Source organism: Panicum virgatum, chromosome 1K (assembly GCF_016808335.1).
Source record: "Panicum virgatum strain AP13 chromosome 1K, P.virgatum_v5, whole genome shotgun sequence".
Taxonomy (NCBI): domain Eukaryota; kingdom Viridiplantae; phylum Streptophyta; class Magnoliopsida; order Poales; family Poaceae; genus Panicum; species Panicum virgatum.
The window spans coordinates 6,043,460-6,070,376 of record NC_053136.1 but is presented as its reverse complement, the minus strand read 5'-3'; the positions used below and the strand labels follow the sequence as shown (position 1 = coordinate 6,070,376).

The window sequence follows — 26,917 nt, the reverse complement described above, 5'->3', positions numbered from 1 at the left end:
GCCCCTCCCGAGCCATATGGTCCGAAGGAAGACCAGATAGCAACTCATTTGACTTGCATTTAATTTCCTCCTGGTTGCTTACAAAAGCCGTTTGCCCTCACGCCGACCCGCCCGCCAAAAAGCTCAAGATAGGAGAAGGGAGGAGCCCCCCTCCAATTCCCGGGTGCCCACCGATCCCCAAAAATCTTCCCCCGCCGGATATTCCAACCCCACGCCGCCGAGCCCGTGCTCCGGCGAGCCGCGCCGCGGACGCCGCCGGCCTCATCCGAAATGGCCCCGCCCGCCCCGGCCGGCGCGCGCGAGCTCGCCGCCCCCGCCGCGCCCGCGCTGCCCCCTCTGCATGATCGGGACGTCGCCAAGCGCGGGCGCCCCGGGCCCCGGGCCCAGGGAGCCGGCGCGCGCGTCCTGTCCCTCGGCGTGCGGGCGGCGGTGATGGCGGCCGCGGTCGCGATCTTCCTCCTCTTCGCCGCCGCGTCCGCCGTGCTCCTCCTCGTCCTCGTCGTCGCCGCGCGCGCCTTCCGCCACCACCGCGGCAGCCGCTACCGCGTCCCGCCGCGCGGCCCGCCGTCGCCGCCGCTCCGCGCGGGGCTCTCGCCCGCCGACCTCCGCCGCCTCCCGACCTTCGCCTTCCCCTCCCCGCCGCGCGACGGCGACGGGGCCCCATCCCAGTGCGCCGTGTGCCTCGAGGCCGCGTGCGCCGGGGAGCGGTGGCGCGCGATGCCGGCCTGCCGGCACGCGTTCCACGCCGCCTGCGTCGACCGGTGGCTCGCCAGGTCGCCCGCCTGCCCCGTCTGCCGCGTCGCCGTCGCCGTCTCGGCGAGATGATGCCGCGATCCTGCCCACGCGTGGGCAATACACCATACAGGTTTGGTTCTCGTTCGGTGCTCGACAGAGTGCGTGCTATGTGCCGTGCCGTGTAGTGATTGATAGCTCCAGAAAGTTTCTGCTTTTGTAAAGAGAGATGCAGAAAAGGAAATGAACCTATAAAAGATTACCGTTTCTAAGAAATTTTCGATGTGAAGTTTACAGTATCGGGAATTCCATGCTCTGTGTTATAGTGCAACTTGTGAATTCTGATGCATGAGGATTGGTTTGCCGCAACATCCAGTACTGTACTTAACAAATAGAATTTGAATGATGTGATCCTTCTCCTCCTCTCCTGTGAAACAATATCGTAGTGATGTAGAAAGATGGATACTGACGATATTATTGGCACCTCTGGATAACTCCAAATTTAGTTGCACAGCCAGGTACTTGAACCGAGGCACCGAGCATTCATATTCTTGACCCATTTATTTCCAGCCGCTAACTGCTTTTTCTTTTCCTCTTTTGGTCGTCTACACATCCAGCCAACAATATTTCTCTCACACACAAAACCAGCACCAACCAGCCAGCAGTACTTTTCTCTCACAAAAAATCAGCACCAGCCAGCTGAACACGATATGTGGATTTTGCGCTACCTTGAGACTACGGTTCAGCTTCAGCACGATGGATGAATATGGATTGTTTTCAGTCCACTGAAACTTATCCTAATGCAACAAACCTAGTGTCAGCTGATTCTGAATTCCGCGTAGATAAAAAACTCGCCGTACTCCCTTGAGAAGACCATTTTTTTAAGTTGTTGACTCCATGCGTTTTGCTTTCATAGTACCAGCAATATTGCAGTTCTGGTTACACAGCATCTCTTCTGAATGTTGCTAGGAGCTAGGAACTAGCATTCTGCATCTAATCCTGTCCTGTTAATCGCCCATATATATAAGATAAATCAGGCATCGTTTATGCATGTATTGTTTCTTTGTGAGAGGGAGATTTTTTTTAGGCTCTCAGTACTGAAAACTAGCCTTCGAAAGGGACTGCCCATATTGTAGAACACATTGAATTTTCTGCTATTGAGTAACTAACTGTTAACAGTCTTCTTCAGACATAACCATCAACGATGAAGGCTTGCAGCCTTAGGGAAAGTGGAGAGCAACTCCCAGCTGCAGTGGGCAACTGGGCTACTGTTGGCTGTTGCTGTTGCAGCCACCATGGAGGCCCCTTCCCTGCAACTTCATTGTCTGAACTCTGAAACCCGAACGACTACCGATTGGTTGTTAGCATTTGTGGAGGTTGCTGATCCAAGTCTCGGGCGATAATGATTGTGTGATTTGCCAATAATTTCCCTCTTACTCATCATTGGTCTTCTGTGAGTGATGCCTTCCCGGCAATCGCAGGCAGAAAAGTGTTTTCTGGTTCTCGGCAGTGGCCGGCGACGGCAGCCTCACTTTTGGAGAGTAGAGGCTGGGATCAAACGATGAGCCGGAGTGTTCAAACTTTCTTGCCTCGTGCTGGATTCGCACGCCGAGTCGAACAGCAAGTCCAGTGTTCATTGTTGAATCCGGTCGAACGGGTCAGCAGTCAGCAGCGGCGAATTCCACACATGTGCACAGGTCAGCAAGCGTAGCGGTGGAAAAATCAGTGCGCTGATGCGGAAGTAATGGGCTAGCTAGCTGCAATGCAAACGTCTGCATCAACCACAGCACGCGCACGGCGCACTTCTTCACCTCTCCCGGTACGGTGGCGCAGGACGGGGGTGGGGACGGCAGCAACGCTTATTTTGATAAGTCCGGCACCATTTATGCAGCAACCTCTTTTCATTCCGTCTCAAAACATTAGACTGCCTCTCCAAAAAAAGAGATTACTTGCCACTTTTCAGCGCTTGCTGAGCTGATGACCAGCTACCAGATGTTTTCAGTTTCAGCCCGAAGACCTTCAGAAGGGTCTCTCCATATCCCAAAACACATCGATTTTTTTCTTTCTTTCTTTTTTACTTTTGGGCAACTAATGGTAATGGTTAGCAGTCGTCTTCAGACATAGCCATTGATTTTGCAGCCTTTTATACTGTTGTAAAAAGTGTAACTCTCGGCTGCATTGTGCAGTTCGGCAGTACCCATCCCGGCAACTTCAGTTGTATGGACCTGAACCCACGGCGATTTGTTATGTGAAGGTTACTGTCCTGGCTCCTAAGTCTCAGAAGATAATGAGATTTGCAGCTCTTTGGTAAGAGCTTTCCACTGAAGTGTCATTAATCTTTTTGTGAGCAATGCTGTGGCGGCAATGGCACCAACAGTGCAACAGACGGAGGTATCTTGTTGGATCCTTACGATTTAACCTGCGGAAAAATCTCGGCATGCTATGGTTCTTTTCAGCTTCAGCCGAGACCAGGGTAGGCCACTGAAGTACTGAACCCAACTCCTGCAAACGTTCTCTCTTTTCTCGTGGTCCTGTTCGTCAGAGTTTTAATTTCCGTCTTCAGATCATTGGCGAAACAGTAGTAATAGATTGTGTGACTGCAGTAGTATAATTCTCACATTTTTATTTGGTAATTTGAGGTATCAAAACTTGAAAAAAACAGCAGTATTGTGGTCCTGTTCATCGACTTTCAGTTTCCGTCTTCAGATCATTGGACAAACAGTAGTAATAGATTGTGAGACTGCAGCAGTGTAATTCTCACAATTTTCATTTGGTAATTTGAGATATCAAAACTTGAAAAAAATATAAACACCCATTTTTTTTAAAAAAAAACTGGGAAACTATTATTCTTGTTATGAATTTCGAGCTGCATATTCACTTTGAAACTTTTGAATCACTTGAGTTCAGATCAAGCACTTGGGTGTCACTGTCACGGTCCTACGGATCTCAGTTTGAACTGCGTACCGTTTGGCCTTCCGTATTGGAATTCCTATTGTATTCATCATTTCGTCTCCCAGATCTCCTTCCCCACTCGCAACGCAAAACCCCATCTCCACCTTCCTCGGCCTCCCCTCTCCGCCCCCAAATTTCAAATCCCCGCACGCTCCTCCTCCGCTCCGCGCCCCCCCCCCCCCCCCCATCCACACCTCCTCGCCGAAACCCTAGCCGCCCGCCGCCGCCGCCGCCGCCATGGGGGGTTCGCACAGCCGCGAGGATCTGGACCTCTCCGACTCCGACTCGGAGGACGCGGAGTCCCGGGCCTCGGACAACTCCTCCGACTACGGCACGCCGCCCCCGGCCTCCGCCTCCTCCAAGGCGGCCAGCGGCGCGGGCGCGGCAACCCCCGCCTCCATCGACGCCATCGACCGCCACCTCCGCAGCCTCCACCTCAAGTACAACGAGCCCATCTCCCCGAACCCTAGCCCCGGACTCGCCCCCACCGCCAACCCCGCGGCCCTTAACGCCGTCAAGCTGTACCTCCACATCGGCGGCTCCTCCCCGTCCGCCAAGTGGATCGTCTCCGACCGCCTCGCCGCCGCATCCTTCGTCCGCGCCGGCGACGACGAGGACGACGACGCGCCCGCCTCCGGGCCCTGGTGCCTCGTCGTGGGGTCGAAGATCCGGGCAAGGGTCGGGCCCGAGCTGCAGCTCAAGACCTTCCCCGCGCAGCGCCGGGTGGACTTCGTCGCTGACGGCGTCTGGGCCCTTAAGTTCCTCCACGCTGACGGCTTCGGTGATTTCTGCGCCAAGTATCACAGTTGCCTGTTCGAGAACAGCTACGGCGTCGCCGCCACCGATGAGGGCCGTGCCAAGGTGTTCGGGAAGGACTTCGCGGCGTGGGCGCGCCCGGAGGATGGTGACGAGTCCATTTGGGAGGATGCCACCGACGGGTTTTCTCCGGGGCCCAAGCGCAGCCCGATGCCACCGCGGACCCCCGCAATGAAGCCACTGATGGAGGATCTCAGGGAGTTCGAGGAGCCGGTTGAGGAGGGCAGTGGGATTCAGAGTCTTGCGCTTGGCGCGCTGGATAACAGCTTCCTTGTCGGAGATTCAGGAATTCAGGTTGTCAGGAATTTTGAACATGGGATACATGGCAAGGGGATGTCTGTGAAGTTTTCTGGGGGGAGCACGAACTTCTCAACTCCCAAGAAGGCGCTTCTGATGCGGGCAGAGACGAACATGCTCTTGATGAGCCCCGCCACTGATGGGAAGCCTCATGCCAAGGGTGTTCATCAGCTCGACATTGAGACTGGGAAAGTGGTGTCGGAATGGAAATTTGAGAAAGATGGAGCTGACATTAACATGAGGGATATTACGAATGATAGCAAAGGTGCTCAGATGGATCCGTCGGAATCCACCTTCTTGGGGCTGGATGACAATCGGTTGTGCAGGTGGGATATGAGGGACCGGAGGGGTATTGTGCAGAACCTTGCAACTGCAACTGAATCACCAGTATTGCAATGGACCCAGGGTCATCAGTTTTCCCGGGGAACAAACTTTCAGTGTTTTGCTTCTACTGGTGATGGGTCCATTGTTGTGGGATCATTGGATGGGAAGATCCGATTGTATTCGAAGAGTTCTATGAGGATGGCGAAGACAGCCTTTCCAGGACTGGGTTCTCCAATTACTCATCTAGATGTGACTTATGATGGAAAATGGATCTTGGGAACAACAGATACATACCTGATTCTAATATGCACCATTTTCATTGACAAGGATGGAAAGGAGAAGACCGGATTTAGTGGGAGAATGGGTCACAGAATTGCTGCTCCAAGGCTGCTGAAGCTCAACCCACTGGACTCTCATCTCGCAGGTGCAAATAACAGATTCCGGGAGGGAAGGTTCTCTTGGGTGAGTATAGCTTGCCACTTTCTTACTATGAAATTATGTTCAGATTACCACTGACTATACAAATGGTCATTGCACTTCTTGGGTAGCATTCTGATACTGTGCATGATCAGAACCCACAGTATTTGTTATTCTGCTATATTTAGTGACCTGTAATTGTCAATTTATAAGAGTATAGATCATGTCGAAATGCTTCAGCTTTACATTGGTGGTAGGTTCTATTGTGTGGCCTTTGCTTATAATGATTGGGCCTTTTCCCCTGTTTAATCACACCCTGACATTCAATACATGTCTTTTGGGGTTTTAGAGTTGTGTATGCCAGTCATTTGTTATGTTAAATATTTCATACTATAGGATGCTGTGACCAATGCATGTTTGTTGGGTGTTGCCTTCTAGTATGATGATTACCAATTTTCACTTGTCATGGAAATGAAGTGTGCTGGAAAATTAGTGTGATGCTGTATCATACTGTTAAAACTACTAGTATGTGCTTATGATGCATCCTTGTATCATTTGAATGCAGTTCAGTGGAGCATTTTGTTTCAGCTTCTTTAAAACTATTAGTATGATATGAACTTGAATGTATGCTGGTGACAACTTGCTGTGTCTGGTACATCTTGAATAACCTGCTATGATATCCATGCCCAGGTGACGGAGAATGGGAAGCAGGAGCGGCACCTTGTGGCCACAGTGGGGAAGTACAGCGTGGTGTGGAACTTCCTGCAGGTGAAGAACAGCCAGCACGAGTGCTACCAGTACCAGGAAGGCCTGAAAAGCTGTTACTGCTACAAGGTCATCCTGAAGGACGAGTCCATCGTGGCCAGTCGTTTCATGCACGACAAGTACGCCATCAGCGACTCCCCCGAGGCGCCACTGGTTGTGGCCACGCCCATGAAGGTCTCTTCCTTCAGCATATCCAGCAGGCACTAGCTCCGTGCTGCTGCCTCGTAGGGGCCGGTTCGGTCGGTTGGTTTGCATGTTGTGCCGTGTAAACCTACAGATAACCTGTTTTCAATTCGTTTATTTTTGGTAGACTTGACTGTTGAGCTTGGTGACCATCTAATCTGTTTTCTTGATACACTTAACTGTTAAGCTTGGTGGCTATCTTTCATGGTCTGTTGGAAGATTGAGAATTCTATGTATGCTGACGAATTGTTTTTACATATTGCTCTGAGTAAAATCTGTAATGTGGCTCATTGTTGGTCGATTCACTCGGTAGTGATATGCGGCCTTGTGGGCCTTTCGCTCAGATGTACGAACATTACATGGACAAACAGAACCCTTTAAAGTTTAAACGAAGCATGGTACCACTTAGGTAATGTTTGGTTCGGTACAAAATGGATGCTATCCATTTACACCGTGAAATCGTTCCTGTTAGATTTTGTTTGGTATGGATGCGATGTATTCAGATAACATGGTAAGCGATTACAGTACAATACAAAGTTGATTTCCCTGAAAGCGAGGTGTATCACATCCCGTTACCCACCTTTCCAGCGGCGCTCAAATTTCTCGCGTCCAAACAAAGTTTGTATTCTGTTACAGTGTAACAAATGCCAGGGTCTTCTGATACCGTTTGCTCATAGCGGTTTGCCAACCAAACAGAACCTTAAGGTCAGAGACCTGCAAGCAATTCACAAATCCAAACCTTTCCACATCCCGTTACCCACCTTTCCAGCGGCGCTCAAAATTTTCACGTCCAAACAAAGTTTGTATTATGTTACATTGTAAAAAAATGCCAGGGTCTTCTGATACCGTTTGCTCATAGCGATTTGCCAACCAAACAGCACATTAAGGCCAGACCTGCAAGCAATTCACAAATCCAAACCTGTCCTGGTTAAACCAACCATGTTACGGTTGCTACCACTGAACAGACAGCGTCCACCTGCAAGGAATCAGGAACGGAGCCAAACCACAACATAACCAAGAAGACAAGGTAAACAGGTGAGGGAAACTGTAACCATTGGATTTTGTCACCTGTTAGCTCACCAATGCCTAATCAGTATCAGGTTACAAAAGGAGTTTCAAGGGTACCAATACAATCTTTCGAGACAAAACAGGGGGAGCAGTCCTTAACAAAAAGAAAGCCTAAATGATTGTTTACGATATAGGGCTGAAAACTGCTTCCAAGGTATTGTTGCCATTGCCAGGTCCTGCAGCCCCTCACCTGCAGCAGAGGCAACAAAATAACCATTAGAACTGGTCATGATGCTCAATTGGACACACTATGTTCATCTAAAACCCAAATGCAAAAGAAATTTGGGAATGATTACATGAAGTGAATCCATGGATTGTCATTTCATTATGCTTGCTAGGAGGTAATAGCACAAAGCACCAATCACTATAACACAAATATCATCAGTTGATCTAAAAGCGGGAAACAATATTTCTTTACGAATGATCAATCTATTGAGCAACCTGTGATTCCTAAAATCCCATATCTATGAAGGAGGTACCCAATAGTCTGGTCAATTTGGTTATTGTACATACAACTAATGTTAAGCACATCACCATTACAAGGCAGACCATAGACTTGCAGGATCATCCTGTTGAGCTTACAGCTGACATGATCTAGCTAAAAACAGCTGGCTAAGAGTTTGAATTGCAGAGTCAAGTACTCCACATTTAATTTCTGTGTTTTGGAAGTGCAACTGAAGAAGTTTGCAGGATGTTAAAAGAAACAGCATTTTGTTTATCACCATCAGCTACATATTTAACATCAGAACTTCCAAAATCTAGCTTGACTGAATCATCACTGGTTATCTTTTTCTGGAGCCAGAACACAACCATAGTCAAAAATCAGGTTAACTCGTCTAATTTAGCAAATACCAAGTGAACATCACGAGAGAATTTTAAGGCCACACAGGTACTGATTCGAGACTAAAAAACTTCCAGACCAATCATACTGTGTAGCACAAGAGCCAACCAGGTGAACGTACGAGCACAAGCCTTATTCGACCTCTGCGGGATCAAATCACATGACTCGATATGAAATTGAAACCGTTCTAAGCAGAGTTCGATCGCTCTAAGAGATCCATCGAATAGCACATACGGGGCACAAAAAAATTGACCGAAGGCGGGTAGAAACCAGATCGGGGAGAGGCGTGAGGCGCAAAGTATATACCTGCCGGGACCGGATCAGCCTGACCCGACGATGATGTTGTTGATGGGGATGAAGATGAGCTTGACGAAGAAGCCGACGAAGCCCATGACGACGAAGCCGATCGCCGTCCGCGCCGCCACCTTGGTGAACTCTGCGCGCATCAAAAGCCAGCCCATCAGATCCGGCGAGATTTTTCGCAGCCAGCAGCGCACGGGGGTCGGGGATCTGGGGCTCGGCGGCTACCCTTGCGGTCGGGCTTGTGGCAGCGCTTGACGAGGCGGATGCTGTCCTTGGCGAACTCCCGGAGCGGGTCGACCACCGAGTCCACGGCGTCCATGGCGGCGCGGAGGAGTAGGAGATCTCAAGGCCGCCTCGCTTGCTTGGAGAGGAGAGGAGACGACGACGATGACGCGGAGGTGGCTTTGCGCGTGATTTGCCTTCTCGAGGTGAAAGCGTCCAATTAATGGTTGTTGGGTTGTTGTTTTTTTGAGAATTTTTTTTGACAACTTTTTTTTTTGGAGAATTGGTTGTTGGATTGGATGGACTGGGAGTGGGCCTATTTTTTCTGGATAGCACAGGCCCATTTTATTGGGCCCTAACCAATCCAACCCACCGGGCCCTAGACAGACTGTTGGCAGCAGCTGACTTTGGATAATTGGATTGCTCCCTTCCTCTGAAGCACCATTTGCGTTTGAACTTTGATACGAAAGGCTTGACCTGACACACTGACAGTTCTTGTGCTGAAGCAACTTTGACGGTGGATTGGATTGGATTGGAAGACGATGACTGCATGCAGTGGAATCCCTTCTGGCACTGCTTGATTCCAAATGTTCGCTAAATTAAAAAAGAAGTGTTTGTAATTCGGGACTTTTTTTTGCAGAGATTAGATTTTCTGCTGTCGAAAGAAGGCCTCTGAATTGAACTGGCTCTGATTTGCTGCCCATCTGGGTGTTGAGAACTTCAGATCGCTGTTTTGCGTAGGGCTCTGCCTGATCACTTTTTGTGTGCGCCTGTTTCGTGGCACCGCGGCAGTGAGGTCCATCCACCATCTTGGTAGATTCATTTCTCCTGCCGGTGGTCCATCGGTCATCGAAAATCATTTTGCAGTTAGCAGTTACTGAAACCACAAACAAAATGGTTGCGTCAACCTGATTGTGCTGCAGGCGCTCCAAGTTTCAGGTTTTCAACAGGGTTGACGAATCGTCTGAACCTAATGATTGGCTAGTGGTAGGAAGAAACATCATCAATTCTTCAGATACTGACAGTATACGTACCATATATGAAAGAGAAGAAATATCTGTAACTCGGGAGCTTTTTGCAGAGATTAGATTTTCTGCTGTAGTATGGTTGTAGACATTAGGCCTTGTTTAGTTGTCATGGGTAATTTTTTTGAAATGGAATCTTTTTCACATTTGAATTATTAAGCATAGACTAATCACAAAACTAATTACAGAACTCGTCTGTAAATTACGAGATGAATTTATCAAGACTAATTAATCCACCATTAGCATGTGTTTACTGTAGTAATTTATTTTCTAATCACAGACTAATTAGGCTCAAAAGATTCGTCTCACAAATTAAGGCAATATGTGAAAACTGAATTTTTTTTCGTCTACATTTAACATGTCATGTATGTGTTCAAATATTGATGTGATTGATGCGTAAAATTTTTTACGGGGAAGTAAACAAGGCCACTTGTGAATGTTGAGGCCGGATGTTGTTTTTTTTCCTTAATCTAAAAAAATCTCTGTGCTGCGTTTATGCCAGTATGATAAAGTAGGTAAACTGACCCTTTTTCTATGGTTTATGGAAGGCCCTGGCTCCTGGCAGATGGAATTTTACTGTTTTTATCAGAAAAATCATGAACTTGGTAGAGCATTTCGACTTGTGGTTTATGGAACGGTGATGGGATTGATTGATGTATGGTGTCGGCATCAGATCCTGCAACTATTTTATTCACCAAGAGGTTGCCAAAAAGCACACAATGAGGTAACAACAAAGTTATATATATATACAAAAAGTGGTGGTTTGTTGCTTTGAGTATTTGAGTGATGCGTCATGTGGTTGTCGAGTTGTTTGATGCAGGGTTGTTGTTTTATTTCTCTATTGTTGTATTGTCCAATCTGAATTTTCATCTTCTTTTTTAATATAAAATCAGCAGCTCTCTTGTCTGGTTAGTTCAAAAAAAAAGTAAGGATCCTCATGCCTTTCTTCAGACACTGCAGTTTTCTACAAAAGATTCCCAATTTCTCATGCATGGTACCTGAGCACTGCACTTCCCACAGGTGTGCACTATTGTTCTTGAATCTTGAGCATCCGGACCAACACGCATGTCGTGCAGAATCGGCGGCAGCACACAGGCTGACCGCTGACGGCTGACCTAGAGCCCGGATGCTGAATTCCTTCCCGTGTGCACTGAATGTTTATGGTTCAAGGGAAGACCCTGGCAGATGGAATTTTTCTGCTTTCAAAAAACAAACTGTGCATTCGGTTGAGCATTCTGACTTGTGGTTTATCAAATAGTGATTAGGATTGATTGATGTCTCGCAGCAGCATCAGACCCTGCAACTATTTTATTCACCAAGAGGTTGCCAAGAAGCACGCAACGAGGTAACAACAAAATAGGAAGTACATGAACATATCAGATAGATTCCTCCTGTCTTTCTTCAGAGACAGCACAAATTGCACGATCGGCAGCAGCTGCCACCTGCCATGCGTTAGCACCTGGGCACTGTTGCTGAACATGAGCATCCAGACCAACCTGCATGTTGAGCATAATCCCTCGACGGCAGCGCAGAGGCTGACTAGAGCCTACAGCCCCGAGGCCGAAATTCTGAACTCGTTCCTATCGGCACTGAACTTCAAGGTGTGCTGTGGGCAGATTTTCAAAAAAAAAAAAAGGTGTGCTGTGGACAGTGACTGCCATGTGGATGCAGATTCAGTTTTCTTTTTTTTTCTTTTTTTTTTTAAGAAGAAGATGCAGATTCAGCTCACTCTGCTTGTAACTGTGACTGCCGTTCAATTGGGACTTGTATGGAGACCAGCTCGTCACTCAGTGGCGAAGCCAGCCCAGAAAATGACCTAGGGCGGACTTTTACGATAAAATTTTTGCACGACCAGAGCGAGACGCCGAGACTTGCTGCCCGGCTGCAGGCGCCCGACGGGCGCCGAGATGGGGCTGCTGAACGGACGGGCGTGGAGTGGCGTCGCGCAACGGCATTGACACGCCAGCGTGAGCGCCTGAGCGGGACTGCAGGGGGGTAGATGGTGAACTGCCGAAATTGGCAGCGGCATCTGGTGGCAAGATGCGGTGCTGGGCTGGGGCGCTAGGTTGAGCCACTTAAGAGGCCGCAGCCCACTCGACCTGGCGTTCGGGGGGCGCTGCCGCACCGCCATGAGCCCCTGCCGGAGTTGAGAACGGGGATATTGTCAGCACCCACGAACCAGAGAAAGCATCTCCTACTATGGGGCCCCGCACCAGGAAGCCTAGTGTCTGTCTTGGCGCGAATGGGTTCGCTAGATGTGCCTGCGCGCACGTATCAGGTCAAGTCCATGTAAACGCAAGAGAGTCGCTAGTTAAATACTAAGTGCGTGCGAGGAGGAATGGTATCGAACAACTTGTTTGAACTCTTACTCCTTTCTCAAGTAATCTATTCTGCGGAAGCCAATTTTCTGTTCTCTTATGTTCTTCCTATGTTTTTCAGATCCATCCTTCTTTCTCTTTTTCTGCTACCTCTACTGTTAACAAATATACTCTAGACTTCACTTAGAGGGACCTAGGGCGGCCGCCCTGGCTCGCCCTAGTGGTGGCTCCGCCACTGTCGTCACTCATCCAGCTGCTTCCAAGCACCGCAATATCGCATTTCAAGGTTCTTCCCCCTGACAGCACACTGTTACTGATTAACTGAAGACTGCTTCTAATTCAGAAATGAAAACCACTCCGTTTCCTGCAAAATTCCAATGCCATCTAGTTGCTGCGATCGGGATCAACTCCGAGCTGTTGGGTGCTCCACTGTCCCGTCTCTTCGGCGTCATTCCGGCCGCAGCAGCGCTACAGCGCTTGCCTCGTCGGCGAGCAAAGCTAATCGAGCATCGGATATGAGCTCCTTTCCGGCTTGTCTCCCCCCATCTTCCTTTTGGATTGGGCATCTTCTCTTCGCAGCCTTTTGGGCTCCGAGCTTATCCCAGAGCGGCAGCGCAGGCGGGTAGGCCTCTCCTGCCGGCTAGCTCCGGTGGCCGGCACACTCATTTGCCAGTGGGACACTGGGGGCCAGGCGAGCTGATCGAGCCGCCGCAGCTACTGCTGAGCAGCTGTTGGAGCTCTCTATGCTATACCAAATGGTTAATCTTTGGATGATTACTGGCATTGCATTGGCCTCATCAGAGTCACTTTTCTTTTCCTGAGTTGCCGATTGTATACTAAAAGAAAATAGAAGAAGAGTACCATACTGAACGGTGCAACAACCCCAACGGATGGAGCAACGGAGACAACGACAACAAGAACACACCAAAATAGTAAAGCTAACAACAGTCAGCAACTAAAAGCATGTCACACCCGGTTTTTAAAGACAAAACCGAATGCATAGCTATATATATATATATGCCAGGATCAAGTTTCATACATATAGTGACATTATAAGTGAATAATCAGTAACAGTATCACGAAAAAGATAAATAAAACAATTAAAAGACTATCAGAGTTATACAACTTATTCTGGAAACGAAGGCTTCAAACTTCATAGGCAATCGACTGGGGGTTGCATACGCCTAGAACTCAGCAACATCTTCAAGAAATTTGATATGCCTTTTTCCTTCTGAGCAGCAGTAAGCAAGGGTGAGTACACTTATGGTTGGTACTCAGTAAGGCCACAAGAAATAACCAGAATATGATTTCAATCCATCTTTAAGTTAAATTAATCATGTGAGGGACCAAACCGCTCTTAACCGTGAGCACGGCTAACCGGTTAGTTTTCACTCTGCAGAGGTTGTACACTTTCACCACAATTCGCGTAAAAGTCCCGAAGAACTTTGAACCCAACCACACATGTGTTGATCAGACACAATACCACACTTCCAAGGTATGGTTGCATATGGACGCTACGAGGCCTTTACAAAGATTCCCTAATAAATGACAATCCGCTAAGATTTCGAGTCAAAACAGAGCATAACCCTCCCTAATGGTCAGCTCCTTAGCAAAGGCCGCTACCCTAAGAGGACCGAGCTATACCCCATCGATGCAGCCCCTCTTGTCCTTTCGGTAAGACTGTCACAAGCTAGAGTTTCTAATTAATCAGCCAAGACCAGAGCCATGTAGTATTGTGGTTGTATTGTTTTCCTGGGTGGTTCTCCATGTTCCAATTAAATTAAGTATTCTCATAAATAAGCATAGATAGAAGTATGGTTAGGGTCACTTGCCTTTCTCCAATAAAAAGCTACTCTTACTGCTCTTCCGCTATTGCTCACTTGGAACTCTTGATCTTCAATCTTCAAACAGCGATCCTTCTACTCGAAGCAATCATCGACAAACATACAAACAAACAAAGTAGATCTAAGAACAATACACCAAAAACAAAAGAAAAGCTTTAAAAGAGCGTACTAAAGGATAAGGCTCACTGCTATAGTTACGAGAGCGCAAGAAACACAGAAAACAAAGCTAAAACGGCGATTCTATAGACTAAACGGTGCTTCAGGGATCTAGTCGTGATTAACTAAAGGGTTAAGGACTAACAGAAAAGATTTGTAAGACACAACAAAGTGTGCTCACAGAGGATAACAAAGTGATAAAGCTACCACACACATTGCAAGGATCACGTGAGCGCAAGAATTGATGAAAACGGGGCTAAAACAGAGAAGTTATGGCTAAAACAGAGTTCTAGGGATTTATTTGTAAGAGAACAGAGCTTCCAGGGGCTAGATCTGGAGAAATCGGGGACTAAAACATAATTAAACCCTAAACTCGGGGGCTAGCGTGAAAATCTACAGGCTAAGGATGGCGGGTTCGATTTTAGAAAAGCTCAAGGGCTAAAACAGAAATAAAAGGACTTAAACCTAATTACTTTTGAACTATGCTGGACTGCGGGTTTATTTCTATAAAAGAGAGAGTCTCGTTTGCAAAGTCACATAAGGTTGACCGGTATTGTCTAGGTTTGCCTCTGGATAGATCTAATCGTGGCCGTTCGATTGAGATCTGACGGCCGGGAAGAGTTGGGGCGGAGCTGGCGGCGGCGCAAGGCGCCGGCGGCGAGGCGTGGACGGCGACGCACCGTCGGACTAGGCCGGATCGGCCGTCCAGGGCTCGATTTTGAGCGCTCTTTCGACTGGGAGCAAGGGCACGACACGGCAAAGCCATCTAGGGCAGCAGCGCGGGCTAGCATGGCCGGAGCAGAGCTCGTGGCGGCACATGGCGGATAGCGGCAACGGCGAGCGCTCCCGGGAGAGATAGCACGAGAGGGCGGGGGGAAAAGGGTCCTGCGGCTTCACTACCTCGAGGCGGAACTCCGGGGCGGCTCGAGGTCGTCGGGGAAGCGGTGGAACTGCGGCGCAGTTGAGAGCTCCGAGCTCGGGCGGAGCTTCAACAATGGCGGCTAGGGTTTGCGCGTGAAGGGGCGACAACTTCGGCTTGATAGGGTTCTGGGGGGTGCGGGTCCCTGCTTATATAGGGGTGGCGTCCCCCTTGACGTGCGGGCCAAGGGCGCGGGCGGCGCGGCACCCGGGAGGAGGAAAAAGGAAGGCCTGACGTGCGAGCCTCGCCTGTCGGTGGGAGAGGGAGAAAGGAAAGGGGCGCCGGGCCGGAGTGGGCTGGGAGAGTGGTTTTGGGCCGGGGTGGAGAGCTTGGGCCGCGGGAAAGGAGTGGGCCGGCGGGGGAAGAAAGGAAAAGAAAGGGGATATGGAGATAGAGTGGGCTGGGCTCAAAAGGGATAGGGTAAAAAGGAAGGCTTTTCCATTTTTAAAAAGATTCAAACACATTCAATTTAAATTCAAACTCAAACGAATTCAAATTTAAATTGAACAACAAATAATAAAATAATGCACTGCAGCATGAATGCAAAACAAACCAAACACATCAATTAATTTTGAAAAATTTACCAATATTTATTTTCTCTTACACTAAATTCCCTGTAAAGAAAATAAATGTTGGAAAATTTTAAAAACTATGAGAAAATTATTGTTTTATTTTTAATTTTAATCACGTCCTGAAATTCAAAAATTTCAGTGTGTGACAAAGCAGCTGCCATCAGCATCACATTGCATGCTAGCACAAATTAGGCGCTGATTCAGGTCAAATAAAAACGCTAAAACAACCTGAGATTAACCTGAAAAGCAAGACGGTATCTGTATTTTCACGGTCAAACTACATGAGGGGAAGTTATTAAAAAAAAACCTACTACATGAGGAAGGAGTTTAACCTGACATTAACGGCGATCCGATCAGAGTGTGACGACGCGCTCGGTGGGGATCGCAGCACCGGTGTGCCAACCGAGCACCGGTGTGCCAACCAACCCAAAAGAGCAGCCTGCATGTGATTTTCGATCGGCCCGAAACCAGGTAATCAAAGGGGACCGATCAGGTTAAGCTCTCAATGAATTCCGTCTGAATTATACATTCATGAACAACAAGGGTTGATTGCGATCGCGCGCAACCAAGTGGCCGCCGGGCTGTCCTGAATTCAGCCGTGTCCGTCTGAGAAAGGTGGCAAAGGTGTGGAGCCCGTCGATGGGGATTGGGGCATGCATGCAGATAGATTCTTCTTCAACTTTAGTAACTCCCTCCTCCCAATCCCAATGCAATTTTTTTGTTTTTGAGGTAGAGAGACAATATCGTGCATCCCTTTTTCAAAAAAAAAAAAATTATGCAGCATGATTATTTTTTTAGTTTATTTGTGAGTGGACATATATCATGCCGACAAAGAAGGCAAAAAAGAAAAATACTCTCCTTCATGAAAACAAGGGGTTTCTCCCATCCTAGTCGTTTTTGCGTGCATGTGATTTTCAAGTGTCGTCATCAACAGTGCCCAAGCCAAACGCACTTCTACTGGCAAGAGTCGGGCTCAGGTTGTTGTGTGTATGTGTCCAAATATCAAGGTATCCAAAAGCTCGAAAACGTTCAAAAAACGAAAGGTTATTGCCTTTCTCCCAAAAATGATAGCTCTGTCACCGCCTTTAACAGAGTAGGGAGAAGTAGAACAGAGGAAGTCACGCAATTATTAAAGCGTTCTCTGGTTATGAATAAATATTAAAATAGTTTCCAGTGGCCAGTTTCTTTTAAAAGGATTGGGCAGCTTCTGTAGCTTTTTGTAAAAGCACCGTATTCTATGAAAACCAAACCTCCCGTGGAAACTATAGAAACTGCAACGGAGGCCACATGATCTTGATCGGAAGGCACCGGACAGAGATGGGTAAAATTTTCATTTTCATGCCCGCCTCTTCCCACCGTGCCCTGCGTGTTTCGCAATCCACCCCCTGCCTCCGTCAACCTCCAGCGCCGTTATGCTCGAGACCGCGCACGTCGCCTGTGGCGCTGGACGGGTCGGCGGCCAGCGCGGACACGCCCTGGTCATAGTAGGCCGTCGGCAGGCCATGGAGCAGCGCCGACCCGTGGCCACGGAGCAGCGCGGGTGTCGTCGCCAGGCCATGGAGCAGCAACGCCGCACAACAATCAGAAGGCTCCAGCAATTGTTTACATTCGGAAAGATCCTTGCATCATATTTGTCATGTAGTTTTCATCTTTTGAGTGGTACGGACGTTTACAAAATAAACTGAAACTCTACCACTGCAAAAGTTGAATTTCTCTGTAGTGCTCAATTATTGTGGTGAGGTCTGCAGTTGCTTATCCTGAAATGAGCAGAGGCAGAGCCGTCTAATCCATTGCTATAAGATTTTTGTAATCATATTTTTTACGGTCAGTTGCCACTTAAATTCGGTGTCGGAGATTCAGTGTATTTTCATGTTGAAATCTTCAAAAGTTCAAATTGATGTTTGATCTAAACTTTTGCTTATCCCACCACAAGAAAAAGAATAACGTGAGAAACTTTCTTGATTCTAGATGAGGATATACAGTAACACTACCATTGTAAAGGAATCATTCAAAAGGAGAATAACATGGTTTAATTACTCGTTGCTTTTTGCAGTGTTTGCAAGACCTAGGTAAGCTAAAAAGAGAGAGAGAGATCTGTTGCTGATCAATCTGTTCAATCCTTTTGTGGAATTCTTTCAACTTACAAAATGGGCAAATTGCAAGCCACAGTGTGCGCACATCTGCAAAAGGCCATATAATGCTGGAGCCACTTATGGAGATAGCATTCATGTTAGTTGCTCATGGATAAGAATTAATTAAGAACGTGGCTTCAATTTGTGAGAGTTGTAAAAACAAGTGATAATGCCCACAGATATGCTATAGTACCATGAAAAGCAAAACAGTGGTTGCTTTTCTCACTTATGGATCACTAAGCAGCAATTGAAAAAAGTTACCAGGCTAACAAACCGGTGAAGCAACCTAAGGTGTCGTGCTTCGAATATCTTTGCCGTAGGATCTGGGGCAGATCATAATGCACTTTTGCAAAGGATTCAAATAATTCCTCTTTACAAATAACCCGATAAAGATCTAATTTATCGATACAAAGTAGTACATGAATGCAAAATATTTACCTCGCTCAATTTCACTTTTCCTTTTTCAATTTCACGGTACTAGACTAAATATTTTTCTACTTGATTTGTTATTACCAACTTATTACCATATTTGTAGCTTAATGAAACTATATAAATAGAGGCCTACTAAGCAAGTACAACCACTGCCCTCCTATTGCCATTTCACTTAACCCCAAAGAACACTTCACCATCTCTCTCTCAGACAGCAAAAACACAAGCAGCAACAGAGACAGTGAGCCTCGTGCCACTGGCATGCGCTAGAAGGGAAGATCAACAAGACCATGTGGCCTGCAGGCGGCGAGCACCCCATGGCCATGGGCCGCGGCCCTGCGGCGGCGGCGCCGCACTCGCCGTGGCAGTCCCCGGTGCCGTACCTCTTCGGCGGGCTGGCCGCGATGCTGGGGCTCATCGCGCTGGCGCTGCTCGCCCTGGCCTGCTCCTACTGGAAGCTCTCCGGCAGCCTCCTCGCCGACGGCGAGTCGGAAGAAGGCGACGAGCGGCAGGGCGGCGCAGGGAGCCGGCGTGGCGACGGGAAGGCCGCGGCGGGCGGCGAGGCCGGGCCCGCCGGGGATCGCTGGCGGGAGCACGTGGTGGTCATCATGGCCGGCGACGAGAGGCCGACGTTCCTCGCCACGCCGGCGTCGCCTTCGGTCTGGGGCCTGGACGCCGACGACCTGGCCTTGGGCGTGGGCTGCGGTGGCGGCTCCGATGAGGGGCGGTGCGTGGAGTGCGGGGCCCGACCGCGGCCGGCCGGCGACGAGCAGAGTGATTATGGTGGTAGTTCTGTAATCGGTGAGAGATGAAAGGTCTCGTAAAAAGAGCTAGATCCTGTTCTTGCAAATTCTTTTGTTCCAAGATTGCGTCTACTTTTTTTTCCGTATATGTAAAAATTAGCCGGGTGCTGGAGCTGCGGATCATCGAGACCATTAGCTCCAAATGATTCAAACTCCAAAGAGTTGGAACAAGGAACCAATGTTTTAAATAGCGGGCTAAGCTATTTAGCTATCTTTGTTCAAAAACAGGCTATAGCCGGCTATAGCCGGCTATAGCGGCAGCTAAGAGTTAAATTATACATGAAAAAACTTAGCTAAATCTCTCTCAAACAGCTATAGCCGGAGATAGCGGAAGCTATAGCTGGAGATTTAAAACCTTGCAAGGAACCGAGAAGAGTAACAACTAACAAAGTGAGATGGATCATGGATGATCTATCTTTGACTGTTGACACACAGGGCAGCTTGAAGTTTGAAAAGTTGAATTTCACAGGAATCAGATAAGTTCCAGCGATGAAAATTCACAATCGAAATTACCGAATCCCATGTCCTCAGAATGTTCTTACTGAATTCCAAACAGAGCTCAAAATGTTCTTACTGAATTCCAAGCAGAGCCAAAGAGGTGGCCACGGACTTGTGCAGCATGTGGACTAATGGACAGCTTGCGGATGGACCGATCGTGGGTACGGTGTGCGCGTGGACAGAGGTAGCCATCGCCATCATCCATCGAGGTCGAGTCGAGGCGCATCACCATGGACGACGTACGTGCTGAGGGACAGCAGATCACGGACAGTGAGGGTAGTGTGCTCTGACTGGCCTGCGGCAGCTTCGTTCGTTCCGGCCTTGTGGGCGAGCCGTCAGGTGCAGTTTTGTCAGCATCGACCCGCCACAGTGCATTGGGCGGCCGTCATGTCGGCTCACATGAATGAAAAATGAAGAGAAAAAAAAATTTGTTCTTGTAGAGGTTTTTAAACAGCGTGAAAACTAGGATCGAAATTTCGGTGGATAGCTCTCGCAAAATGAGAGATAAAAATTCTGAAAATAAACTGTGCTTGTTCCAAATGGGCCCTAAGATGTTCGGCAACCACGCACTGTCTTACTGGCCCTGTTCGATTCAGTGGGAGGGCACCTGAAACGTCAAGAAGTTTTATCCCTGCATGCTTGGCTTAGTAGACCGACAGCATGGATTAGATTCCCCCGTGGCCAGTCAACTCAGGAAAATTTCTGTAGATGGCTGATGGCTCAAGCAAAATGAGAGAGAACATTAAAAATAATAATAAAATAAGCTGTAATTGTTCCAAATGGGTCCGAAGAGAACCAGATTTGGGTTGAAGGACACCTGAAGCGTCAAGAATTCTTTCATGCATGCTTAGCTTAGTAGACCCCGACAGCATGGATTAGATGCCCCCGTGGCCTGTCAACTCACGCAGGATTATATTCTTGACAGTTGACAGGTCAATTTTCCTTCGTGCAGACTGCAGATGCTCGTCATCTCTCTCTGCGTCTGTTCCGACCGAAGCTTCTTCATTTTTTTTTTTTTGAGAATCAACCGAAGCTTCTTTAGAATTTACAGCGTTTAATTTCAATGCTTGGGCCTGTCGGGATCGATTCCTTCATGGGCTTCGTCCCTAATTCCAGAGCAGGAGGAGAGGAGAGTCCGGACCATGAAGCCCATGGGCCGAACCAATACTTTGGGCCGGGCCCATCAGGCAACCGCAGATGGACGCCCTGGCACAGCATTGCTCTCGTTCCACAGGTAGTTCCAGTTATCATAGTTTTTTTTTTTTGCTACCTCCTTACGAAACGAAAGAGCACGTGTTGAATTGCTGCCGATGGTAGGCGTGACCGACTGAGACCGGAAGGAAGGATAAGGAAGATGCCAGCAAAAAGCTTGAAGCGAAGGCAAAGCGATGGGAGGAGAGATCAGCGACCAATCACAAAGGCCTACTCGCGCCTACGCCCTACGGCCTTGCCGAGCACTCCACCAATGAGCGCGACCAGTTGGACTGCACGGACGGCAGCTCAAACTGTTCCTTCTCTTGCCGTTTCGGCATCAGGAGAACTGTTGAACACTGGAACACCTATTTCTGCACTGTTCTTTCTAGCTCAAGGATTTCTTGTTTAGTTTCCTTCAAAATTCTAAAACTTTATAAGATTCCCCGTCACATCGAATCTTTTAACGTATGCATGAAGTATTAAATATAGTTAAATAAAATAACTAATTACACAATTATTCTATAATTTGCAAGATGAATTTTTGGAGCCTAGTTAACCCATGGCGGGACAATAATTATCAAATACAAACAAAAGTGCTATAGTGCTTTACACCAAAAACTTTATGCATCTAAACAAGGCTTAAGAAGAAGAGAGACTTACAGTGAAACAACTACAACACAACTACAAGAGAGTTCTCAAAGGGCAAAGTTACAGAAGACATAGAGAGCAACATCGAAAGAAAACACATCACCACCACCACACCAAAACGACCTAACGACTACGGACCGCAGTGAAAGAAAAAAACACTATGGAAACCTGCACAAGTTGCCTAACTAATGAGAGACCAGCGGGAGGAAGGATGTGGAGATCTTGCAAGACGATGCCACCATCGTCCGTCCGTCCTCCGAGGAACGGACCAAGTCTCCACCTGGCAAATAGCTGAGTTTGGTGGCCACAACAAAACAACACCCCTAGCGAGGGGAGCTACATCCACAGACGCAGCCGATGTCGGTGCCGTCGAATGCTAGGCAGAGCTTTCGCTCATGACCCCCAAAGCCCAACTCCACACAAACTACCACGAAGTCCCAGAAGCGGCGAGGCAACAAAGCGGCAGGCAGTCCACGGCACGATGATGTGGCACACCTGCAAGGCTCAATCGAGAAGAGGAAGAACCTTCGCAGTGCAGATTCGGCGGAAGACTGAACGGGCAGCCCCTACAACAGGCCGGATTTGACGAACAACGACCAATGCGACCGAGGCAATGAAAGAAGAAGCGGCGGTGGGTTGCCGTCCCAGACTCGGAGAGCGCATATCCGGAGCAAGGGGTGCAGATCCGGCGGCAGACACGCCGAAGGAGTCCTCACCGGCGAGGACGAGCGACCTACAGGAGAGCCTGAGCACGACCATGCATGGTGGGTGGGGTGAGGGGAGGAGGAGGGGGAAGGCAAGGGAAGGAGGCAGGGACACGCGGGGCCGCCGGCTTCGACAGCGCCGACGGCCGGCGGCGGCCCCCGGATAAGGTTGAGGGGCTACCGGCGGCGCGGGTCCGAAAGTCCCCCGAGTTGCCCTCGAGCGAGAGCGACGGGGGAAGGGGGGAAGCGTTTTCGGATCGATCGACCTCAATACATACCTCACTTATAGGTCAAGGATGTGCTGGAACCTGCTGCATCTGCAAATGTGATTGTGCACAAGTCTGTATATCGATCTGTCCCCAACGTAACAGAGATGGCGGTTTTGTGTTGGAAACAACTCAAATTGTTAACTCGATGGTGATTGCCATGTGAACGTGTTCTTCATATGAAGACTGTGGCTGCGATCTTCATCTAAATTCTCTGGAACGGAGACGTCGTCGTCAGGACAAACAGATTGGGGAAATATGGAAGGGATTGATAGGTTGAACCGCGTGCCAGCCTCACAAGCTGCTCGTCGCTAGCTAGGGCAATCGGCCGTACGGAGCTTCGTTTTCCCATGGTGTGTAGCACATGCATGCAACCTTGCAAGAGAGATCCATGGCTTTCCAAACAAATATATATAGCATACCGAATCATTCGAAGAGCTTCGTCAGATGCTAAGCATCTTCCTGAATCCTGATCCAAAATTACAGAACTGGAAACTTGCCGTTCCAGCAAACACGTAGCAGGAAGCACCCGCTAGACTGCTAATTTAAACCGAGGCCAGCCCAAAACGGGTGATCACCAACTAGAACTCTCGCCGTGTTCTAGCAAACACGCGCGCATGCAGCACGACGGCACGCACGTCGTCGAACACGACGCGCGCGTTACGCCGGCGGCGGATCGATCGGCCGGCCGGCTCAAAAACGTGGCACGCGGCGCAGCAATCGCACCCGACGACGCCGGCGGCGCGTCGATCAGAAGGTGGGCACGACGCCGTAGCCGGCGGCGAAGTCGAGCACGTAGGAGTGATAAGCGGCGGGCTGCGGCTGCTTTGGCGGCGGCGCCGCGGCGGCGGTGGCTGCGTTGGGGAAGCCGGCCGCCTCGGCGTCGGCGTCAGCGTCGTTGTCGTCGGCGCGCTTGGCGAAGCGGCCCTTGACGCGCGGCCGCGACTCGGCGTAGGCCTTGCGGGACGCGTAGCGGATCGTCTTCTCGAACCGCCGGTTCTTGCGCTTCTCGCGGTACCGCATCAGCCGCGCCTCCCGGCTCTCCACGGCCGCCGCGGCGACCCTGCTGCCCACGACGCCGCCGTCGCTGCGATCCGGCACCGCCCCCGCGTCCAAAGACGACACCTGCTCGTCGTGCCAAAACCCAAGTTAGTAAGATCGGCGCATGATCGATCCGAATCCGATAGCTAGCACGCATCGTGCTCCCTGCCTCCATGTTCGTCTAGCTTGCATAGGAAAGTAGGTTGGGCACAGGGTCTTACACTGTGGGTAGGAGTTGCGGCGGCGTACGGCAGGTAGCCCGCCTTGGACTGCGCGAAGTCGAGCTCGATCACGCCGCCGGTCACGCTCCCACCGCGGCCGCAGATCGCGTCCGGTACCAGGCCGACCTCCGACGACGAGCCCTGCTCGACCAAAGCCAAAGCCGATTAGCAAAATTAAGGGAAAAGCTCTAAATTAATTGCTGCTAGGAAGACGTGCCCACGAGGTGTAAGAGATAATATTATACTAGCAAACAATCAGAGAGGGGCTAGGTAATCAACTACTTACGCTGTGGCCGAGCGACGCCGCCGTGTAGGAGCTGTAGGAGGGCTTGGTGGCGACCGCGGCGGCGGCGGCGCCACCGAAGTCAAGGTCCAGCGCGCCGCCGATTGGTCCGTTGCTAGGCACGACGCTGTCGGCGTGCACGAACCTAGCGAAGCCCTGGCCGAGGAACGGGTCCATGACGTCCGTGAACAGGAAGTCCAGCTTCCCGTTGACCTTACTATTGGCGCCGCCGACCGCGCGACCAGCAAGCATCCCGGCGAGCGCGGCGTCAGCATCCTTCTCTTCCGCTACTACAGCGCTGAATAGCAGCGGGTCCACGGCAGGTGCGGCCGCCCCGATGGGCTGCACGGGCACGCGCTCGTGGCGGCGCGCCAGCGGGTTGGCGTCGTGGATGTCGGCGTCGCACGCGGCGCAGAGCGCCGCCGCGTCGGCCCGGCACGTGACCGCGGCCGGCGCGCGCTCGCACACCTCGCAGACCCAGACCCTCTCGTGCCCCGCCCGCGCGTGCTCCGCGTCGCACCCCGCGCACAGGTACGCGCCGCCGGGGCACGTCCGGCAGTGCGCCGCCGCCGGCGAGCCCCCGCACGCCCCGCACCGCCGCCCGCCCACGCCCCAGTACCCCGCCGCCAGCCCCACCTCCATCCGGCCCCTCCTCCCCAAGCTCTCCGACCTGCACCGACGCTGCTTGATCTACTTAATTGCTTACCACTAATGGCAGGATTTAGCAGCAAGCTTAGCGAAGCTGGGGGCAGGCCGCGACTATTCCTTGCTTTATAGGGGAAGGTGGGGGCGGGCGCGTTTGTCTAGGCGGGGGCGGGCGGATGGGATGGTCTGGGGTAGAGATGGTGGCGGGCCAAGGGGCGGCGATGGTGACGTGGGCTTGGGGGACACGTGGGCCGCCGCGGGCCAAGCGAAAATGCGCGAAATGTTGATCTCGTGGATTTTTCGGGAGGTGGGGGCCCACGTGCCGACGCCGGGTCATGTGAGCCGTGGGGCCCGCGCACGGACATCTCGGAGCACAAAGAGAAGAGGAGGGTGTGTGTGATCGCTGGTCAAGGCCGCCGGGGATTAGGTCATTAGACAGGCAGGGTTTCGATAATCCTTGTACGGATAAGCTATTAAAATTATGGGCATCTCTGCTGCTTGTCGCCGCGTGTACATGCCAGACCAGCTCGATGACCTTTTTCTTGTAATAATTAAATTTTTCTTTATTTTCCCGGCACGATAGAGCCTGGCTTAACCTTAACGCTCAAGCTAAACTAACCTAGCTGAAAAATCACAGTAATTTCCCAAGCTAAGTTGTATATGCTCGAGCAAGGTTTTAAATCTCCCGCTATAGCTTCCGTTATAGCTATTTGAGACATGGTACCGCTATTTGAACTTATGTGTAATTTAGCCACTATAGCCTGCTATAGCTTCATTTAGCCCGCTATTAGCTATTTTTTGAGTCCAGCCGCTAAACTCCTTAGCCCACTATTTAAAACCATGTGCTCGAGTGATAAGTGCACGATAAGATCGGGCAGGGAGATATTATTACTGCGAAAGCGGCGGCATACAGATGGGTCGGTCGGCCGCGGGTTCCGGAAGAGACAAGGATGAGCTTTATGGCGTGGGCGGTTTGACGTCGCCGCCGTGGCCCGGGCAGTCAAAAGTAATTATTTTTAAAAGTTGCCCTTAATGAATGCGCTGGCAACCGATTAACCACCCCTCGCGCTCGTCATTAACGCGTGACGAGATGATGGCAATGCCGTATCGCCGCCGATCCACGTCCGTCTAGCTGGCCTTGCCTTCTCGCTTCGGAGACCACCAGCGCGAGCTGCGGCGACGTGCAGGTGCAGCGCGCGAAATGTCAGGAGTAGCCTCGGCGCGTCTGTCTCACCCTTGCTGCATCAATTCTTCCGAGTCCGCGCCTTGTGCTTAATTGCTCTGCCGTGTATATACCTACCCCGTGGGTTCGAAAGCCAAATGCTGCCGTCAACGACGACGGGGCTCGGAGATGGACTCGCTCTCGAACGTTTTGCATGTATAAGCCACAACTGTGCAAAAGCGGGTGGTGTGGTGGTCTATACAATTATAGCCAAGTAGATTTGCCGAGCATGTCCTGATTTTCAAGATTTAATGTAGAAATTGACGATGATATTCTTTCTAGTGGTAAGTGACATGTCCATCCACGGCGGCGCATACGCGGCGGCTTTATCTCATGTTGTGGCGGTAATGACATTTCGAAGATACTTGTACTCTCTCCGATTTTATTTACATGTCGTAGTAGGTTTGTCATAAGTCAAATTTAGCAAACTTTGACCAAACTTATAGAAAGAAATAATAACATTTACAATATCAAATTTATTTGATTAAATCCACCGTGAAGTATATATCGATAGTGTATATGTTGGATAATATAGTTGTTATTTTTCTATAGATTTGGTTAAAGTTTGCCAAATTTGACTTAGAATGACAAACCTAATACATATAAATAAAAATGGAGGGAGTATGAGTGTATGATCATAGGAGTAATGGGGTTCGTAAGGTCAGTGTGTGATTTGTGTAAGTGAGCTCCGGCATCTTCTTGAATGAAAAAACCAACATACCACTACTAATTAGCCATCCCCTATCCCATATAGTATGAATAATTCAACCCATGAACGAACTTTCGAGAAGAGACGAAAACAGTTTTGCATTGCAGACACGTCAAGCCATAATCCCCCGCGGCCGCGATCGCGTGTACACCTAGTTGGCCGGCACCGTATACGTCGACCGGGTCCGCTATCAAACGCTTCGTGCCGCACGAAAGACAAACCGCCCAAAAACTTGTCTTCCCGTGGAAAAAAAATCTCCCTCGAACAGACCAACGGATTCGATGCCGCTGCCCAGCCCCCCGGCAAATCCACAGCAACTTGCTTCGCCGCCCGTGGCCGGCCGGCCCCGGCCGACCGGCGGCGCGCCC

General features: G+C 49.9%; 5 protein-coding genes across 7 annotated transcripts; 3 read left to right on the top strand and 2 right to left on the bottom strand.

Annotated features, from left to right (window-relative positions):
• Positions 1 to 2,172, top strand: LOC120671008 (RING-H2 finger protein ATL56-like). 2 transcript variants are annotated; one of them, XM_039951256.1, is made up of 2 exons: positions 1 to 865; positions 1,922 to 2,172. In XM_039951256.1, exon 1 carries the CDS (start codon positions 271 to 273, stop codon positions 823 to 825), a length of 555 nt encoding a protein of 184 aa, XP_039807190.1. In that variant the 5' UTR covers positions 1 to 270; the 3' UTR covers positions 826 to 865; positions 1,922 to 2,172. The 2 variants fall into 2 exon arrangements, with proteins under 2 accessions (XP_039807190.1, XP_039807260.1); XM_039951326.1 differs by having other exon boundaries at positions 1,912 to 2,172.
• Positions 2,173 to 3,858: 1,686 nt separating this feature from the next.
• LOC120670919 (protein CYPRO4-like) lies at positions 3,859 to 6,722 on the top strand. The gene is made up of 2 exons (XM_039951145.1): positions 3,859 to 5,583; positions 6,229 to 6,722. Exons 1-2 carry the CDS (start codon positions 3,922 to 3,924, stop codon positions 6,508 to 6,510), a joined length of 1,944 nt encoding a protein of 647 aa, XP_039807079.1. The 5' UTR covers positions 3,859 to 3,921; the 3' UTR covers positions 6,511 to 6,722.
• An 800-nt stretch (positions 6,723 to 7,522) lies between these two features.
• Positions 7,523 to 9,152, bottom strand: LOC120670842 (protein transport protein Sec61 subunit gamma). Its single transcript, XM_039951045.1, has 3 exons — positions 8,924 to 9,152; positions 8,702 to 8,831; positions 7,523 to 7,744 (listed from the first exon to the last, which is right to left on the bottom strand). The coding sequence occupies exons 1-2, from the start codon at positions 9,015 to 9,017 to the stop codon at positions 8,716 to 8,718; spliced, it is 210 nt and encodes a 69-aa protein (XP_039806979.1). The 5' UTR covers positions 9,018 to 9,152; the 3' UTR covers positions 7,523 to 7,744; positions 8,702 to 8,715.
• A 9,299-nt stretch (positions 9,153 to 18,451) lies between these two features.
• On the top strand, positions 18,452 to 19,292 carry LOC120670766 (protein GLUTAMINE DUMPER 2-like). The gene has a single exon (XM_039950941.1). It carries the CDS (start codon positions 18,606 to 18,608, stop codon positions 19,125 to 19,127), a length of 522 nt encoding a protein of 173 aa, XP_039806875.1. The 5' UTR covers positions 18,452 to 18,605; the 3' UTR covers positions 19,128 to 19,292.
• A 3,528-nt stretch (positions 19,293 to 22,820) lies between these two features.
• Positions 22,821 to 24,762, bottom strand: LOC120670615 (zinc finger protein CONSTANS-LIKE 3-like). 2 transcript variants are annotated; one of them, XM_039950854.1, is made up of 4 exons: positions 23,977 to 24,762; positions 23,691 to 23,831; positions 23,173 to 23,553; positions 22,821 to 23,102 (listed from the first exon to the last, which is right to left on the bottom strand). In XM_039950854.1, exons 1-3 carry the CDS (start codon positions 24,613 to 24,615, stop codon positions 23,179 to 23,181), a joined length of 1,155 nt encoding a protein of 384 aa, XP_039806788.1. In that variant the 5' UTR covers positions 24,616 to 24,762; the 3' UTR covers positions 22,821 to 23,102; positions 23,173 to 23,178. The 2 variants fall into 2 exon arrangements, with proteins under 2 accessions (XP_039806788.1, XP_039806726.1); XM_039950792.1 differs by having other exon boundaries at positions 22,821 to 23,553.
• Between the last annotated feature and the right edge of the window lie 2,155 nt (positions 24,763 to 26,917).